Source organism: Camelina sativa, chromosome 18 (assembly GCF_030686135.1).
Source record: "Camelina sativa cultivar CO46 ecotype springtype chromosome 18, ASM3068613v1".
NCBI lineage: Eukaryota > Viridiplantae > Streptophyta > Magnoliopsida > Brassicales > Brassicaceae > Camelina > Camelina sativa.
In genome coordinates, this window is record NC_141897.1 from 5,230,692 (window position 1) to 5,248,825 (window position 18,134).

The 18,134-nt window shown below is 38.6% G+C and overlaps 1 protein-coding gene across 6 annotated transcripts; it reads left to right on the top strand.

Annotated features, from left to right (window-relative positions):
* Nucleotides 1-13,317: 13,317 nt before the first annotated feature.
* LOC104760627 (squamosa promoter-binding-like protein 2) lies at nt 13,318-16,766 on the top strand. 6 transcript variants are annotated; one of them, XM_087499649.1, is made up of 6 exons: nt 13,319-13,458; nt 14,123-14,218; nt 15,033-15,723; nt 15,808-15,911; nt 16,038-16,259; nt 16,347-16,766. In XM_087499649.1, exons 3-6 carry the CDS (start codon nt 15,053-15,055, stop codon nt 16,637-16,639), a joined length of 1,290 nt encoding a protein of 429 aa, XP_087355775.1. In that variant the 5' UTR covers nt 13,319-13,458; nt 14,123-14,218; nt 15,033-15,052; the 3' UTR covers nt 16,640-16,766. The 6 variants fall into 6 exon arrangements, with proteins under 6 accessions (XP_087355773.1, XP_087355775.1, XP_087355774.1 ...); XM_087499648.1 differs by having other exon boundaries at nt 14,123-14,213; XM_087499646.1 differs by having other exon boundaries at nt 14,123-14,204.
* Nucleotides 16,767-18,134: the final 1,368 nt, after the last annotated feature.

Below are 18,134 nucleotides of genomic sequence, written 5' to 3' on the forward strand. Positions count from 1 at the left end.
AATAAAAAATAAATTGGATATTTTTTAGCTTTTTTCAGTTGAGTTTAATATTCCTTTGTTGATTTTATCTGGCTCATCTCTAGTTGATTTAAAGGTTTTTTCCTTAATCGTAGTGTATCTTGTTCTCTTCGTCTTACTAGTGAAGATTGATAGTAATTGTATTTGTATTTCTGGTATTGGTGAGTTCTTGCTTTCTTTCTTGTGGGTTTGCTATTGTTTTGATATTGGTGTGAGGTGTATCATGTTTCAGTTTTATTGGTGTTTTTTGTATTCACATATTATATAGGAAAGCTTGATGAGAGTCTTTAGTTCTTTTTTTTTCCAACAACAACACAAGATTAGGTCAAAACGAACCAACGCGAAAGAACATTGTTTACTAGGTAATTAAGTGCGATTCAGAACGAACACGTCGCGCCAAATTGTCCGTTTTACCATTTTGGAAACGAGGAATTAAGACCAATGAAAAAAATGTGAACTCATCCTTATCAGTTGCATTTCCTCTAAATAAGGCGTGAACGTTGGCCACTTGGAAGGCGAATACACCATCTTCATCAAGTCAGAGTTGTCAGTAAGGAAAACGACATTCTGATTATCTGCCCCAATCATACACCTCATCGCCCAGACTAGGGCTTCAATCTCTGCATGAAGAAGTGTGAGACTTCTTCGGAGGTTGGCTGCCCCCATAGTGGGAACCTCCGCCATTGGTGGAGAACAATGTCATCCTCTACCTGCATATTGATCAGTTGCTTTCCAAGAACCATCTACAAAACATAAATAACTCTTGTTATGCCATCGATCACAACACCACCTCCTCGTCCATGGATTGCCCTTGGGACACCATTCGTGGGTTCACCCATATTAATACACGGCTCGGACGAGGTGTAAGTGGAAAGGTGGAGGTGAATCAAATTGGCCTTCGCTCTCCTTCGATTAACCGGTCAATGGGAAATGAATGATTCGAAGAACACAAGTCACAAAGAGAATGGGGCTCTCTGTCACGGATCCGTAACTAACCCAAAGGTTCAAGAGGAAACCTCTCAAGAACTACTCGTGCTAGGGTTCTTTTCTCTCAAACGGCGCAAGAGAAAACAATGTAATGTTATTGAACTAGGGAAAAAAATCGTGACTAGAAGGCTGCGTATGGGACCTTATTAATAGTCTTTCATCTTTGACATTCAAGGATCGAGATTTAATCTCAAGTTCTAAAGAATTAAAATACAAAAAAAAATGAAAAAGACAAGAAAGGAAACATGTTCGCATAAGTGAGACCCTCTCGACAAGTCGGAGGTTTTGATCTCAACTCTCTAGGACTCTATACTCAAAAACAAAGACAAATATTGTGGCGATTTCCGGCAAAACAAATTAAGAGAAAAACAACCAAAACCGAACTTACCTTGTTCATGGGGATCAAAGGCCACGTTGGAGTCGTGTGTTCGATCACTCCTTTTTCTTCATGTTTCTTGTTTGGCGTGTCTTCCTTAGTTGGTAGCAAATCTTTGTGAGATTCTTGCTCATCCTCGTTGTCATTGGAATCAACAGCTCGCTCGTCTCCCCAGTTGTGTTTTTGGCTGCCATGATTGTCTAGTTGTTCAGTTTGAAAATCATCACTTCGTTGATGATTTTTTATGCTCAAGTTGTTGGTTACGGTTGTTGGACAATTGATGGTGCTAAGCAGTGACTCGACGGCTTCATTGAACGTCTCCATAAGCTTTCTAGTGTGAGATCATGTCATAGGTCCGTTAACTACCATACATATCTCTAAAGCAAGGTCATCCGGTTCGGGGATGACTTCGTCGTTTGGTTCAATGTACACATCATCCCCTCCCTCTTGAGAAGGTTCTAGCCTCATAACAGTGTGTCCTGCATCAAAAGGTGATAAAACAATGACATTAAAATTCTTAGAAATGTGGAACTCACCTTGTAGATCGAGCCGGTAGGCGTTATTGTTGATCCGCTCCAATACTTTAAATGGTTGTCTCTACGAGGTGCAAGTTTGGAACTCCGCTTGACTGGAAATCGCTTCGTTCTCATGTGTAGCCATACCCACTCTTCGGGCTTAAAGATGACCTCCTTCCAATTTTTATCCACCCTTTCATTGTATTTTCAGTTTTCTTCTCTACGTTTTTCTTTACGACTTGGTGTAACTGCTTCACCAGTTCAGCTTTGCATGCCCCGTTTTGATCGAAACGCAATCCTGGCAGTAAAGGCATTAAGTTTAGCGGGGTGAGTGGTTTAAACCTGTAAACAACCTCAAAGGGACAAAACTTAAAAAGCGGAATGAGTAGCACGGTTATAAGCAAATTCGATATATGGTAAGATTCAAGTCAACTCCTAAGTGACTCTTGGTAACTTAGACAGAGCACGGTTTACAATCTTAATTTGACCGTCAGTTTGAGGGTGGTAATTGGTGGAGAAAAGAAGCTTAGTTCCTAATTTCCGCCATATTTTTTTTCAAAAATGGCTCATGAACTTCGTTCCCCTATCAGATACAATGGTTTGGGGGACACCATGTAAGCGTACCACCTCCTTAAAAAATAGATCAGTGATTTGTGTGGCATCATTCGTCTTATCGCAAGGAATAAAATGAGTCATTTTTGAGAAGCGGTCCACCACTACGAAGATGGAGTCCTTGTACTTAATCTTGGGTAAACCTAAAACAAAATCCATCGAAATATCCTCCCAAGAAGTGTTAAGTATATGTAAAGGCATGTACAAATCATAGGGGTGTGACCTGGATTTTGCTCGAAGACAATTGATGCATTTGGCGCAAAACCTCTCGACGTCTCTTCTCATGTGAGGACAAAATAAATGATCCATGAGGATGGCCATAGTTTTGTCTACACCAAAATTTTCCATAAGTCCTCCGCTATGAGCTTCCTGTGTGATAAGCTCTCTCATGGATCCTTGAGGGATAAACATTCTTTTATCACGGAACAAATAGCCGTCATGCTTGTAGTAAGATCCAAAAGCCGCTTTTTCGCACTCTTTAAATACTTTGCCAAAGTCGGGGTCCTCCCAATTGGCTGTCTTCACATGCTCGAAACCTAACACTTTGGCGTCCATGGTGGCAATGAGAGTATGGCGTCAGGATAAGGTGTAAACCTATAGCGATTGTACTAGCGCGTATAGTTCTTTGTCGTATATCGGGTAGTTGAGGGTAGCTCCGCTCAGCTTCTCACTAAAGTAGGCTATTGGGCATCCTCCTTACGTGAGCACGACTCCAATTCCTAAACCTGAAAAATCACATTCAACCTCAAAAGTTTTGTCAAAGTTAGGTAACGCCAAAGTAGGGGCTTGGGTGAGGCAGTTCTTAAGCTTCCAAAAAGCTTTGTCCTAGGCATCTCCTCATGAAAAGGCTATATGCTTCTTGATTACGGTCGTAAGTAGTGCAGCAATGGTGCTAAAATCCTTTACAAACTGCCGATAAAAATGGCCAAACCGTGAAAATTTCTAACATGGTTGATTGTCGTTGGCGTAGGCCACTCTTCTATAGCCTTAATCTTTTCTTTATCAACTTGTATATCATGAAAACTTATAACAAATCCTAGAAAAAAAAGTTGTTCATTACAAAAGACGCACTTCTTGAGGTTCGCGCAGAGTCCTTCCTTTTGGAGACACTTGAAAACTTGTTCAAGGTGTAATAAGTGGTCAGATAAATTCTTGTTGTAAATAAGGATATCACTGAAATAGACAACCACAAACTTACAGATATAAGTCCTTAGAACATGGTTCATGAGTCGCATGAAAGTGCCATCTTTCTTTGGCACCAACAGTACAGGGATGGTTGAAGGGCTTAGACTCTTGCGGATATATCCTTTGGACATTAAATCTTGCACTTGCATTTCTAATTCCTTAGCCTTGGTGGGGTTCATCTTGTACGCTGGTCGGTTTGGTAATGTGGATCCGGGGAAAAGGTCAATTTGATGTTCTATCCCTCAGACGGGTGGCATTCCGGGTGGAATTTCCTCCGGAAACACATCCTTGAACTGTTTGAGTAACATTGTCACCTCCGCTGGTAGTTCTAAACACTCTAACCCTAAGAACAAGCTCTCTTTAAAGACAACTAGTAGCACAATGTGTTTGGAATTTAAAACTTTACTAGACGGAGATTGGTTTTACTTATCTGGACGTCCTTGTTGATCTTAAGATGTACATCATGGACCTCAGATGAAGTAAGTGGAAGCAACGTTGTAGTGACCCGCACCAAGGGGTACGAGCCGGACAAGAAAAACTCGATGAAAGGACTCGGAAAGAACCCATAAAGATAGAGAAAGAAAAACCTTGGACAACAACCAAGAGACTTGTGGAGAAAGACCACTAAGACGCGGAATGGCTGATGGCCAAAGAATGGACGTGAACCGTTGGGTCAATGAAGGTGATGGACGATGGTCGATGGAAGGACATCGATAGAAATTCTAAAGGAATACTAAGGAGAGAAATGGTCGGGTTAGAAGTGAGGATAGTCGAGAGAACGGACCATGGGAAAGGGATGGCCGTGCACCAAATGATCAACCAAAGTACCACGGGGCCATTGATGGGGTAGGTCACGGTACGTACCAAGCACGGGTGGAACGTACAAACTGAATGGTAAAAGGATCATTCGCTACGGACGAGAACACCGTATGTAGTGTACAGATGGACCAAACCACATACATGGTACCGTGTACCACAGACGAGTATGTCGGGTGAACTCGAGACGCATAAGGGATGCGGGAAAGACGATGGGAAGCGGAAGAGTTGGCCACAGTTAAAATGCAACGTGTCAAGTGATTAACACACTTCTGTGAGCGAGTGTGATGGATGCGCCGCATGTAGCTCAGATTGGGCCACGTGTCAGACGCATGCAGGAAACTAAACACTTGTCGCCACTCTCATGCCACTTGGTTTGGGGAGGAACTCAAAGTGGGAGGCTTATAAATAGCACCCCAAGCTCTCATTTTCGACCCAAAACCTCTCAAAGTACTGAAACTCTCTCAAATATCTGTTTGATTTCTTGAGAGAAGATTGAGTGATTGTTCGATCAAGAAGGAAGACGAGAGTGATTTTTTTGAAGCCAAAGGCCAAGGAAGGAGGAGGAGGTGCTGTCAGATCCGCGGTGTGGTGGAGATCAATTCAACCAAGTTTCTGCTAAAAACAGTGAGTTGCGGTTGTTTGTTTATGGATGCTGCATTAGCTCTCTAGCTCTTGCATCATTCCTTGTTTGTTGCATGTTCTTGTTGCATGTAGTTCTTGTTAGATTGCATGTAGACAAGTTAAAGGGTAAGTTGACTTGCATGCATTCTTGGGGGAAAAGAAGTGCATTAAGTTTTGGTGATCTCGGTTTGTTACTGCATGAGTGGAAGACCTATTGCATGCATAAATCAGAGGATATGAGATCAACTGATTTGGTGAAAAATATTTACAAGAATTCTTTTGCATAAAAATTCGGACATGGGGATGACATGCATGATTAAGTTGATAAGCATGCATAGATTAGGAAATTTTAACCTGAAAGGACTTGATGAAAGATCAGTCTATTGGAGGGTTATTTTTAAAGAAGTCATGCGAGAATTACCAGGGTGAAAAGAGTCAAATGCATATTCAAATATTGTGGAGAAAAATGTTTACATGATGAGAAGAAATATTGTTAGAATTTTAATGCATTTTTCTTGCATAAAAATCGAGTTAAGGGTCTTTCATACATGAATAAAAATTGTGAAAAATAACCCAAGTATTTTTGATGAGAAGTTGAACTTGTGGTTTAAGTGGCATTATTTTGGTGCATAAAGAGGGTTTGCATGCATGTTTAGGAGTCTTAAGTTGCTTGATTTCATTCTTGCTTCTTAAGATTATTGTGTGTTGTTCTTGCTTGATTTTCGTTGCATTGCTTTTCGTGATTATCTTGCTTGAATTCTTTGGGCGTGTAGCGGTACTTAATTCTTTGTGTCGTGAAACTTAGAGTTAAGTACTTGTCCTAGCTAGTCCGCGAATTAAATGTTTTGGTTTGGAGCTAGTGGTCGATCTTCTGTTCCCAACGTGTATTGTGGAAGTCCAGTGAGCTAATCCAGAGGGATCTCACAGAAGGGACAATTCGGTGCCTAGCTAGCTACTAGCCCGAACTGCTGCATGACGATGCGGCTAAGTGAAAAACCGGTTGGTTACCTTTGTGGTTTCAATGCAGAGTGAATGGGAGGGGACGTGACAGATGATCGAAGGGCCCTAGGTTGTGGTATGGTTGTTGAAATTGAGGCATGGATGACTAGAGTGTGGCAAAGTGGCCTAGGATGTGAAAGTCTAGGGTGGTCAATTTATCTTGACGCACTACTAGCATTCTCTACCCATTGGTTAATGCAGGTGATGTGACGTGGATGCCAAGGTTGAATAAAAGTCTAGATGAGTTAAGTCTGCTTGATTGTGTCTAGTGTATTCTTGTGTGTTGACTGCTGCTTGTTTAACGCTTCCGCATTACGTATTATTTGATTGTTGTGTGGAGTAGTTCGGTGGGAAGAATGCATGTTAGAGGGTTACCCAACTCACTGAGTAATCTTAGATTACTCATTCCTTTCCCAATATGTTTTTGTCTTGTCGGAAAGACTAATTGGGTAGAGTTGGGGCAACTAAGAAACCGGATAGGATGTTTTTTATGCTGTTTTGCAAAATCCTATGCCTTTTTAACTTGTTTTCTTCGAAACGGATCCAACTGTTTTACTTAAGTATTTCGTTTGAAATTGAAACATTTAACTTAAGTAATAATATGAAGTATTTTTCATATATTCGGACAAGTGGAATGGTACATGGCCTAGTCCGGGCCAGCACAACGCCGCGTAAGTTACAAGGGTTGAAAAGCCTAAGGGACGTACGTAGCAGGAAGGCATTGGCCGGTGAATTAGCTGAGGGACTTACTTCGTTGGTGGAACCTCGGTCGGATCGTAGGTGGATGTCCTCTTCGTGGCTTCTCCGGGCCGGTCGGCGGTTTGTCCGGCTGTAGGACGGTTCGGGGGCGTTTCAAACCTTGACCTTACGTTTGTTGTTGGTGAAAGAATAATAGTTGGTACAACCATCGTGCATGGTCTCTCGGTCGTACTGCCACGGTCTACCAAGTAGTAGATGTCCGGTTTGCATGGGCAATACATCACATAGAACTTGATCTTGGATACAAACACTTAACTAAAAAACAATCCAACTGTTCGTTTCAAAAACCCATCGTTGGATATGGGGCATGTAGCACCACAAAGCTCCTCACCAATTCAGTCAAATCGGACTCTGTTTCATCCTCCAAACGTTGTTCCTAAGTAGCGATCTCGAACCAGTCCGCGGAGTCCATCTATAGGTGTTGGTGTCGAACAATATCAATCTAGAAATCATTATACGAGCCTCTCAAGGTCTTTCTCGTTGCAAACCCTAATCTTTCACAGCCATCTATTTCCTAATCGATTAAACATCAAACAACACGACTTATCTGGATAATAGCCATAAGAAAGCCTCTTTGACTCTCCTAATCCACCACCAAGTAATCACATCCTTCCCCACACACGTATAGATGATGGATCTCCCTTCTCCTTCTCCTAGCCCTCCTCAAGGCTCCCTTCCTACATATCATCACACAAAACAAGTCATACAACACAATCGTTCATATAAGCTCATGGTCACGCAATTACCTTATCAAACTGATTCTAACAACAAATACAACCAGGAAAGACTCTCCTTGCATCTGCAATAGTCCAGCCACGCCCTACCACAAGCCACACGGCCAAAAACAATCTTGAAGCAAACTGGAAAGAAACATTAGAAAAGAACAGTCTCAAAGTCGAAACCCTAAAATAAAAACCAACAGTTAACTATCAAATCCCTACGGTGACAAGCTACCGCTAGACGTCACGAAGCTTCCCAAAAATATCGTACCGATCAGAAACTAGAAAATACCACGATCTCAGTTACAATCCCCGATGGTCCCAACTCGAGTCTGAGAAAACGTGTGTCACAAAACTGTCAATAACTCATCGAGTTTAAATCCAAATCCACTTATATAAAAAGGAGAATGACGATGAAAGGCTTGGGAATAACTCTACCAAATTCTGTTACCTTTGACGATGATTTGATATGTCGAAACCATTTCGTCCCAAACCCTAACGATTCTGCGCCTTTGCCTAACACACCAAAATCGAACCTCCCCTTCCTCACACCTCTCTTCCACAAACAAGATCTCTTTTTTCTCTCTACAGGAACGACCACAACCACCAAAAGAAATTATAGAGGCGTGAGTTATAGAGAAATCTAGGGTTCCTTAGTTTAATTAAATTAAACCAGAATTTATCTAAATCGATACTAAACTGATTCAAACCAATTTCTGATATAAACTCCATTATTTCATTATTTTTCAGGGCACGGTGTTACAAAAAGGTACAGTAACTTGCTACACAATCTTGAGCTCAGTTGAGTCGTTAAGCCACCGTAGGCGGTAAGGTCTTTGGTGCTTGGTGGTGACTAATCCTAGCTTATCAACCAATAGCTTGCTGGCCACGTTAGTGCAAGAAACACCATCTATAATGAGACTACATACCTTGTTGTTCACAGTACAGTGTGTGTGTAAGATGTTCTCTCGTTGGGTTGTTTCTTCCGGGTTGATCACCTGAGCACTCGCTAAGTAATCAACAACTATCCAACATCGGGATACTCGATGCTGCCATCGGAATCATGTGATTCTTCCTCCTGTTTGTCTTGGGACTTGTATCTACTAGAAGTGATGATCATGACTCGTTGATTTGGACACTCCCTCGCCATGTGGCCTATGTCATAGCACTTAAAATAGACAATATCACAGGAACAAATGGGTTGAGTTACCTTACTGAGCTCAGATTTAGCGGGGGACTTGGAGGATTCCACCGTATTATTTTTAAACCGCGACTCCACTTTTATTGCCTTCGTTTGTCTTGTGGCTTGGACGTAGTTGGAACCCACAAATTATTTTTTAGGTGGTTGGTAGGGAAGGTTTGCAAGATTGCATTACCCACAAGGTGGAAAGACAACCGTACCATGACCTACAAGACGTGGTGCACTTGGCCATCTTACACTTAATATGTTGCTCCGCTTGTATGGCCAAGTGCACCAAGTCTTGTAGGTCATGGTACGGTTGTCTCTCCACCTTGTGGGTAACGCTATCTTGCAAACCTTCAATGAATTGAGCCATGAGGGTTTCTTCGGACTCCTTGGCCTCCAAGCGGTTCATGAGTTGTTCAAACTCCTCTTAATACTCTTCTACCATCTTGGAAACTTGTACCAACTTTCGAAGACGCTTTTGTAAGTCTCTATTGAAGTAGGGAACCACATACTTATTTTCCAAACTGAACTTCATTTCATTCCAAGTGTTTATAGGGTCATAGTGATGCCGCCTACGCTCAGCCACGTCTCTGTCCCACCAGGACAAGGCGTTGTGGGTGAATTGTGCAACAGCAAACATCACCTTCTTTTGATCATTGTAGTTGTAACATTAGAAGATATTCTCCATCCTCTTCTCTGAGTCCAAATAAGCAAAGGTAGGGGCCGCCAGTTTTGGAATGACCGGATGTTGTGGTTTCATATCTTCCCTCTCTCTTCCTCTATGAATAGGATCCCTCCATCGAGGACCGTTAGCTCCTGGAGAATTCGAAGGAAACTGTTCAACTTGTTGGTCTACGGGTTCTTGTCCTTCCTCGTGTTGTGTCCGAGGCAGAGGAGGAGGGTTCCAAACAGCATTCACAACCCATGATTGCTCAAGTCAAGCCATGCGGTCTCCAAAGGTTTGGAGAGTGGCCTGAATGGCTGCTAAGGTCACAGGATTAAGCACTGAAATATCAAACAAAGAGATGACAAATATCAAACACAACTATTAGTCATACACTGAAGTTAACATCACTCTTAAACTAATTTTTTTTATAATACTAGTAACCAAGCTAACGAGGTTTGTTATTAAAATGAATTAAGATGTTGTTTAAAAAGAAAAAAAAAATTAAGAAAAATAGTAATCACACAAACAATCTATATAACGAGAGAAAGAAGAACCTTTTTTAAAAATTTAAAAAAAAAAAAAAAAAAACAGAAAAACTGATCATGAAAGTAAGATTTAGATGGATACAACCTGGGGGTTAGAACCTTTCGGCTCTAATACCAGATAATACATGGCTCGGACGAGGTGTAAGTGGAAAGGTGGAGGTGAAACGAATTGGCCTTCGCTCTCCGTCGATTAACCGGTCGATGGAAAATGAATGATTCGAAGAACACAAGTCACAGAGATTATGGGGCTCTTTGTCACGGATCTGTAACTCACACAAGGGTTCAAGGGGAAACCACTCAAGAAGTTCTTGCAAACGGCGTAAGAGAAGAAATTGTGACTACAAGGGCTCCGTATAAGACCTTATTAGTAGTCGTTCAGCCTTGACCTTCAAGGGTCGAGATTTAATCTGAAGTTCTAAAGAATTAAGATACAGAAAATAAAAGAAAAAGACAAGAAAGGAAACTCATGTGTTCGCACAAGTGAGATCCTCTCCACAAGTCAGAGGTTTTGATCTCGACTCTCTAGGACTCTAGACACAACAACAAAGACAAATGTCGTGGCGAGTTCGTGCAACAAATTAAGAGAAAATGGAAAAAATGAAAACCGAACTTACCTTGTTCAAGGGGATAAGAGGCCACGTTGGAGTCGTGTGTTTGCTCGCTTCTTTTTCTTTGTTTTTCTTGTTTGGCGTGTGTTCCTTAGTTGGTAGCAAGTCTTCGTGAGATTCTTGCTCATCCTCGTTGTCGGAATCATCTGCTCGCTTGTCTCCCTCTCCGTGTTGTTGGCTGCCATGATTGTCTAGCTGTTCAGTTATAAAATCATCACTTCCTTGATGATTTTTGACGCTCTTGTTGTTGGTTACGGCTGTTGGGCCGTTGATGGTGCTAAGCAGTGTTTCGATGGCTTCATTAAACGTCTCCCTAAGCTTTCTAGTGCGAGATCGTGTCATAGGTCCATCAACTACCGTAGGTATCTCCGGAGCAAGGTCGTCCGGTTCAGGTATATCTTTGTCGTTTGGTTCTATGTCCACATCACATATCTTTCGTCTATGCTAAAAACCAAGCCTTGGATTCATCCTCCGCCAAACGCAGAATCGCAAGTGGGTTTGAATCTAAGTTGCTAAATATTGTATCATTCTAAGCCTTCTAGATAAACCATGAAATCCAGAGATATGTTTCCGGGTTAGGAACTTACTGAAATCTCTAAAATAAAAAATCCATGTTTGCATAGACGGGAATCCAAAGGAAAAACCCCAGCACCGTCAAAAACTGGGATAAAACCCAAACCTGCTTCGCCAGTAGGCATTCGAACAGAACATGATTAATTATCTCTTTTAAGCATCCACAAAGCACACACTCTGCATCACTATTCACCTTCATTTCCGAAGATTAGTTGTTGCTCCAACACAACCAGTAATCACTTACCACATAAAATGCCTTTAGTTCCTTTGTTTAATTATAGTGCTTAGGATATAATTTTTTATTAACAGTTGTTTCTCTTCAGATATTGTCTCATCGTTTGCTTTCAACACTGATCTAAATTAGTTTTTTAGTTCTATTGATGTAGTTTCAAAATTTGTATTTTTTTACCTCTACATTTCCGACTTAGATCATCTCTAATGGTTTTTCCTATTTTTTTCTTCTATAATAGAGATTCTTATAATAGAGGTGAGTTTTACTCCAACTCACCTCTATTCTCACCTCTAAAATAGAGTTTCTCTATTTATATAGGAACCTTTTGTAGGAAAAAATAGAGTTCCTCTATAAATAGAGAAAAAATAGCAATCTCTATTTTAAAGATGAAAATAGAGATAGATTGGAGTAAAATTCACCTCTATTATAGAGGATCTCTATTATAGAAAAAAAAATAGAAGATAATTAGAGATGCTCTTAGCTTTGTAACATTTTAGCTTTAGATTTAGAAACTTTTTAGCAAAAACGAAACACAAAGATGTAAACGTAATTTTAGCTTTGGATTTAGAAACTTTTTAGCAAAAACGAAACACAAGATGTAAACACGCTATTTTCTTTTTGAATCTAACTTAATATTTTATTCAAAAAAAATGTGGTCATATGGTTCTCTTCAACTAATCAAGTGGGTTTGTGAGCTAAATTTCCGTTGGTGATATCGAATTGACCATTTGGGAATAAAAGAAACATGATAATGGTTATAAATATCTTGGGATGTTAAATATGTAGTTGTTTTTCAATTCATTTCTATGATGCTCAAATGAAAATACATATAACATCCTTACCAAAAAAACAAAATACATATAACATTATTATTTTTTTTTTTTGTAACTCAGAGTAAATCTTCAAATCTGTGAAAAGGTCTGAGACTAATCTCTGAGGAGAGAATATCCATCGGTAAAGTCCCCAGGTTTTCAAATAGGCCGTAAGCAATGGGTCATACCCATGTGACCAAAGAGATAAATATATAACATTATTTAATCAATATTTATATATATATATATATATATATATATATATATATGACTGGATCATTTGTTTTTGAAATTTCCCGGTCAAGCCAAAAATGATATACAACCTATTTTGCATTTTGTAGAATAAGGAGATTTTTATTTTCTTCCCAAAATGGAAATCATGAAAAAAAAATTGACAAGCAAATATCGTTTATAATAGTAGATTCTCAAAAATGTATCAAATTTTTAAGAAATTAAAGGAAAATAACATTTTTAAGAAATTAAGAGGAAAACAAATTGAAGAAAAAATATGTAAAGGAATGTCATAGTTGTGTATATTATATAATATATAGAAGATCATGGACCAAATAAAACATATGACCACACTCTTAATAAACAAAGTTTATATTTCCCATTGGATCTAATTTTCTTATAATATAATTGAGCCATACCTGCTGAACGGTTGTCCTCCAGCACAATGATAACTCCAACCAACTTTTATTTTCTGTGATAAAATAGTTTAAAAATAACACAACTTATGATGTAAATCAATAAAAAAAAACTTTAACTCCTGAACTAAAGAGTGTCAGTGTCATTTGAATCCAAAAAAAAAAAAAACAAATATTAATATAACAACAATAAGCATGGGCTGTCTTGATTTTGACGCTCTTTGATCTGTGAAAATCACACATCAATTTTTTTAACCCTCCATATGACATTTTGCTTATTTTTCTATTTCTTTGGTTATTGTGTTACACTATAAAGTTTTCTTATACATAATAAATACTTTGCTTTTTTTCCTCGATAGTGAAATGAATCGTCCAAAAAAAAAGTTTAAGCTGATGAAAGTAGTTTGACCCCTCCACATCTTCCAACTTGGTACTTAGCTTTGCTCACACCACATGCTCCCTCTCTCTCTCTCTCTCTCTCATTTTCTCTGTCTCTCTAGTTCTTCTCTCTCTCTCATTGTAAGGCAACAAATGAAAGCTTTACTCTATTGACGACGAGATCCTTCTCTAATTGTCAGGTACCAATCTTTTATTTTTGTATAATTTACATTATGCTTTTGGTTTCTTGCAAATCTTATAGACCCTAAAGTAGATATTTTTGGTATTTACTTAGCTTGAGAAGATGAAAAAAAAAAGTTGTGAAAGAAATGATAATATTACCAAAAATGGTGAGACATCCATTGTATCATTTGCGGCTGAGATTTTGCTACTTTATTATTTTTCTCCCCTATCTCTATTTCCATTTTTATTTTCACTACCTACAAAATAGCATCACAATCATTCATGGAAGTAAAAAAGTGATATCTATTGATGAAATCTAAAACCCTAATATCCCTTTTTTTGGTTTACGAAAACACCAACTTTTTTTTCTCTCTACAAGGTTAAAAACAAATGTTGCTCTTTCCCATTAGTCCTATGGATCTCATTCCCAAAATAAATTGTGTAAAAAAGGTTATATAGCCAAAAAAAAAGAAAAAAAAAACTTTACTGGGTTTGGTTCATGATCTCTTAGATTTTTGTAAATTACTGATTTTGTTAGATGTGTTGGTGAAAAAGTAGATACCTTTTGGTAAGTTTGTTTTATATAGTATACCAAAAATGTTACGGAATGTAATATATATATATATATATTAAAGGGATGATTTTGACAGCTGAGTAGTTAAATTCCCCATCTGTAAACAGCTTTTGATAATGAAATGGTGAAAGAAGGGTCCTACATCTTGAAGGGTTTTTGCCCCCACAATCCAATGAATGTGAATTATTGGTGAGCAAAGTAAGGTTGTGATGATAAAATGATGCTATCTTGTTTTGTTTGCTGTTGTTATAAATGTGGATGATAATTGTGTTGGTGGTACTCTAAACTTAAAAAAGAAAATAACAGAACATTTCTCTGCTTCTTCTTGGGATTCCATAAGTCTTTTGAGGTATGTTTTATGGTGTCTGATATGTTGATTCTGTGTCCTTTTATCTCTGTAAATAAACAGAGAAGATAAATGAGGAAGTTCTCCTACGTTTCAAGTTTGTTTTGATTTGCTTTTAGATAAGTATGGTTCTATAGTATAAAATAGTGGAAGACTTAGAAGCTTGTTCGAGATTTTTTTTTTTTTTTTGTGTGTGTGTGGTGATTGATTCTCCTTAAAATCATATGGTTATTAATCAGAAAGCAAATCTCTCATTTATTTCTCAAGAAAAGGATGAAAGAGTATAGAGATTTGGTATGAATAACCAGAAGGTTTTGTGATAGAGAACCCATGAGACTTTCACTGAGACATCTCAATCTGTAACCTTGCTTATTTATTCAGGCCAAAATGATTTGCTCTGCAAGACTTATCACAGTTTTAGCTCTAAACTTAAGAAATATGTTTTGTTGGTTTCATTTTTTCTTCTTGTTTTGGTTTAAGGTTGGACTTGAGTTATATATCACCTTTTAGTTTCTAGCAGAGTGAAGAAATAGACTCTAATATTCTGTTCTAGAATTTTCATATTCTCTTTCATATGTAAGTAGGCTCTAAAAAGAATTCATTTTGGTTCTCTGTTATATTTTTCCTGCATTTTCTGGTTAGTTTCTTATAAACTTTTTGGATTATTTCAGATTTTGGTGGTCAGTGTCTGATGGAGTGTAATGCAAAGCCATCGTTGCAATGGGAATGGGAAAACTTAATATCTTTTGGTGCTTCATCAGCTGAAACTCCTAGAAAGATTATACCAATGGAGTGGGAACTTGATGGGTTTGATTGCACCTCTCTGTATTCTTCAAGCTTTGCTGCAGTAGCTTATGGTGGTAGTTCAGGTTCAGATATAGCTCATGCTTTCTCCAAAAGCTCAAAGTCAACTTCCATTAGCTCTTCATCAGCTGAAGTGAGAACATACAATTTTACATCAGAAGCTGGTGAAAGTCTTCCAGGAGAATTAGGCAGCAGTAAAGAGTTTGCCAAGGGAATCAATACTTCTCCAAGTCTTGAACTATCCTTTGGCTCTGGTGATCCGGTTCTCGGTTTAAAGCTTGGTAAGCGAACATACTTTGAAGACTTTTGGGAAGTGGAAAATGCGAAAGGTTTAGGACTTCCAGTGAGCCTCGCGTCATCTTCTGTTTCTCCGGTGAAGAAAGCAAAACCCATTTCTCAGAGGTTACAAACCCCTCACTGTCAAGTTGAAGGTTGTAATATTGATCTCTCATCAGCTAAAGACTATCACCGTAAACACCGGATTTGTGAAAACCATTCGAAGTTCCCTAAAGTCGTCGTGAGTGGCGTTGAGCGTCGGTTCTGCCAACAATGTAGCAGGTAAAAGCTAGTATATCTCTAGAGAAGAAGTGGTTTAATCAGTAGCAAAGCGTTTAAGCGTTTATGGTTTTTTGGTGTATAAAGGTTCCACTGTCTCTCTGAGTTTGATGAGAAGAAACGTAGCTGTCGCCGGCGTCTCTCAGATCACAATGCAAGACGTCGCAAGCCAAATCCTGGGAGGACATATGGTATATACAACAATCACTTATTAGCTTCTCCTTGTATGAACTCTTAAATTGGCTATAGTTCAGTTATAGCATTAGTTATTTTCTTTTTGACGAGTTGGAGATGGTTTTGTCATTATGTGTATGCAGATGGGAAAGCACAGGTGGATTTTGTATGGAACAGATTTGCACTTATCCATCCAAGAAGTGAGGAAAATTTTCTATGGCCAAGTTCGAAGCCCGTACCATCAAGAGGGTTAATGCAGCAACCTACAAAGACCGAAACTTCCAATAAGCTGTTCACCGAGCACTGTGGATTTGGATTGTTAGACCGCAAAACCAAAACCGCAAGAGCTGAGTTATTCAGTAAAGGTTTGTGATCTCTTGAGAGTTTCAAATACATGGTTCATCTTTGTATTTGTAATCTTGATGATTCTTTTGTGTTATGTTGGTTTTCAGAAAAGGTCACAATCTCTTCTTCACACATGGGTGCTTCTCAAGATCTTGATGGTGCTCTCTCTCTTCTGTCAAATTCAACAACATCATGGGACCAACCGAGACGTTTTTCCCTTGATCACCATCCTACAAGCAACCTCCAATCCGTGGCTCACCGGTCTGTGACTCAACTCAATTCAGTGTCCAGCTATTGGCAGCCGGATCCACCAGCAGTTGATGGCCCAACCACTCAGCATAGAAATGGGATAGGCCAGTTTAATGAGAACTACTTCAGCTTGAACCAGTTCTATAACTAAAATGTGTATGCCTTAAATTCCTAATAAGATATTTTATGTTAAGGATCAGGCAAGCCAGTGTTAATTTCAGATTGGAGCTGTGAAACTTGCAAGACACCAAATCCTCTATTTTTCTGTTTTCTTTAAATATTTTGCATGGTTAGGAGCTTTGACAATTGTTTCAATCTTGATGGTGTAGCAACTACTATATAACATGTTAATTACTTAGGATATAAGGATTATAGCAAAATTTTACTTGCTGAGATCATAGCCTAGAATTAGATGTATTATCGTTCGTAGTCCTCTTACAACTACAAGTATTATTATTAGAGGTTAGGTTAGCGTTTTTAGTTTCGTAGTTCCACAGATTTTACAAGTGTTAAAAGATTTTTTTTTTTTGGTTCAATTACTTGATCATAACTTACAGTAGTTTACATATGAAGGGAAGATGAAACTTTTGCAGCCTCTGTTAGTCCTACTCCTAGGTATTGATCGTTTACCACAATATTTAGATAAACGGTAGCATCTGAGAAAGTATATGAAGGTAAAATGAAATTGATTAAAATGCAATTTGAATATTTTTAAAACGTAATTTGATATGTATTAAAATGTTACTGAGAAAAAATGTAAATATAAAAATTGAAATGGTATTTAGTATCTGCAAGAAGTAAACATGTCAGTTCTTATTATGACGAGCCTTGGGTGGGATATAGTAATTGACCTTTGCAAGTAAGTGTCTCTTTTGCATATCTACTTATGGTACTCACTATGTCTCCCATGGGTTTTAACTTTCTTTATTTGGTTTTAGGATCAAATACTACAATGGGGGTGCCTATTTCACACTGTGCAAAAGGATTTCACAGCACAGACGGGTGTTCCAACTGGCACAGGTGCTGGTGGGGATTCAATCTACAAGTAAGTAAGATGGCTCTTTACCTTTTTCATATATATCTGTGGACGTTGTATATTTTGATCATTCAGTTTTGCCTTTTGAGAATCATTTAATCAGTTTTGCCTTCTGTGTTGCTTTCCCACCCTCCTTGTTTGTGTTTTCTCCAGTGAATGTTTTGGACTTTTCTTAACCATCTTGTGCTTGCTATGTTGGATTTACAGATTTCTTTATGGTGAGCAGGCTCTTTTTTTTTTGGCGATGAGATTCATCTTTATTTAAAACATTCATAAGACAGGTGACAGTGTGTGGTATTCTTTTATAGGTGAGTTATATTCCGAAAATCTTGATCTTCTATATAATTTTTGTGCTAACAGACAGTTTTGTCTCTGTTTCTAGAGTTTGAAAACAAGGAGGCATGCAAACAGGCGTATTTTAAGGTAAACGTCAACTGGACAATGCTTTTCAGATGAACAACCAACTTGTTGATTTTCAGATGGACAGTGCTTTGATCGATGATAAACGAATACATGTGGATTTCAGTCAGAGTGTGTCGAAATGTTAAATTTGGGTTTATCTTGGGTTTCTAACTAAAAACCAACTGACAATTAGTAGATTGGCACTAAC

Coding starts and splice junctions, on each gene's coding strand:
- LOC104760627 (XM_087499647.1), top strand. CDS start 15,053: ATGGAGTGTAATGCAAAGCCATCGTTGCAATGGGAATGGGAAAACTTA. Junction 15,724..15,807: donor TTCTGCCAACAATGTAGCAG/GTAAAAGCTAGT, acceptor TGGTGTATAAAG/GTTCCACTGTCTCTCTGAGT. Junction 15,912..16,037: donor AAATCCTGGGAGGACATATG/GTATATACAACA, acceptor ATGTGTATGCAG/ATGGGAAAGCACAGGTGGAT.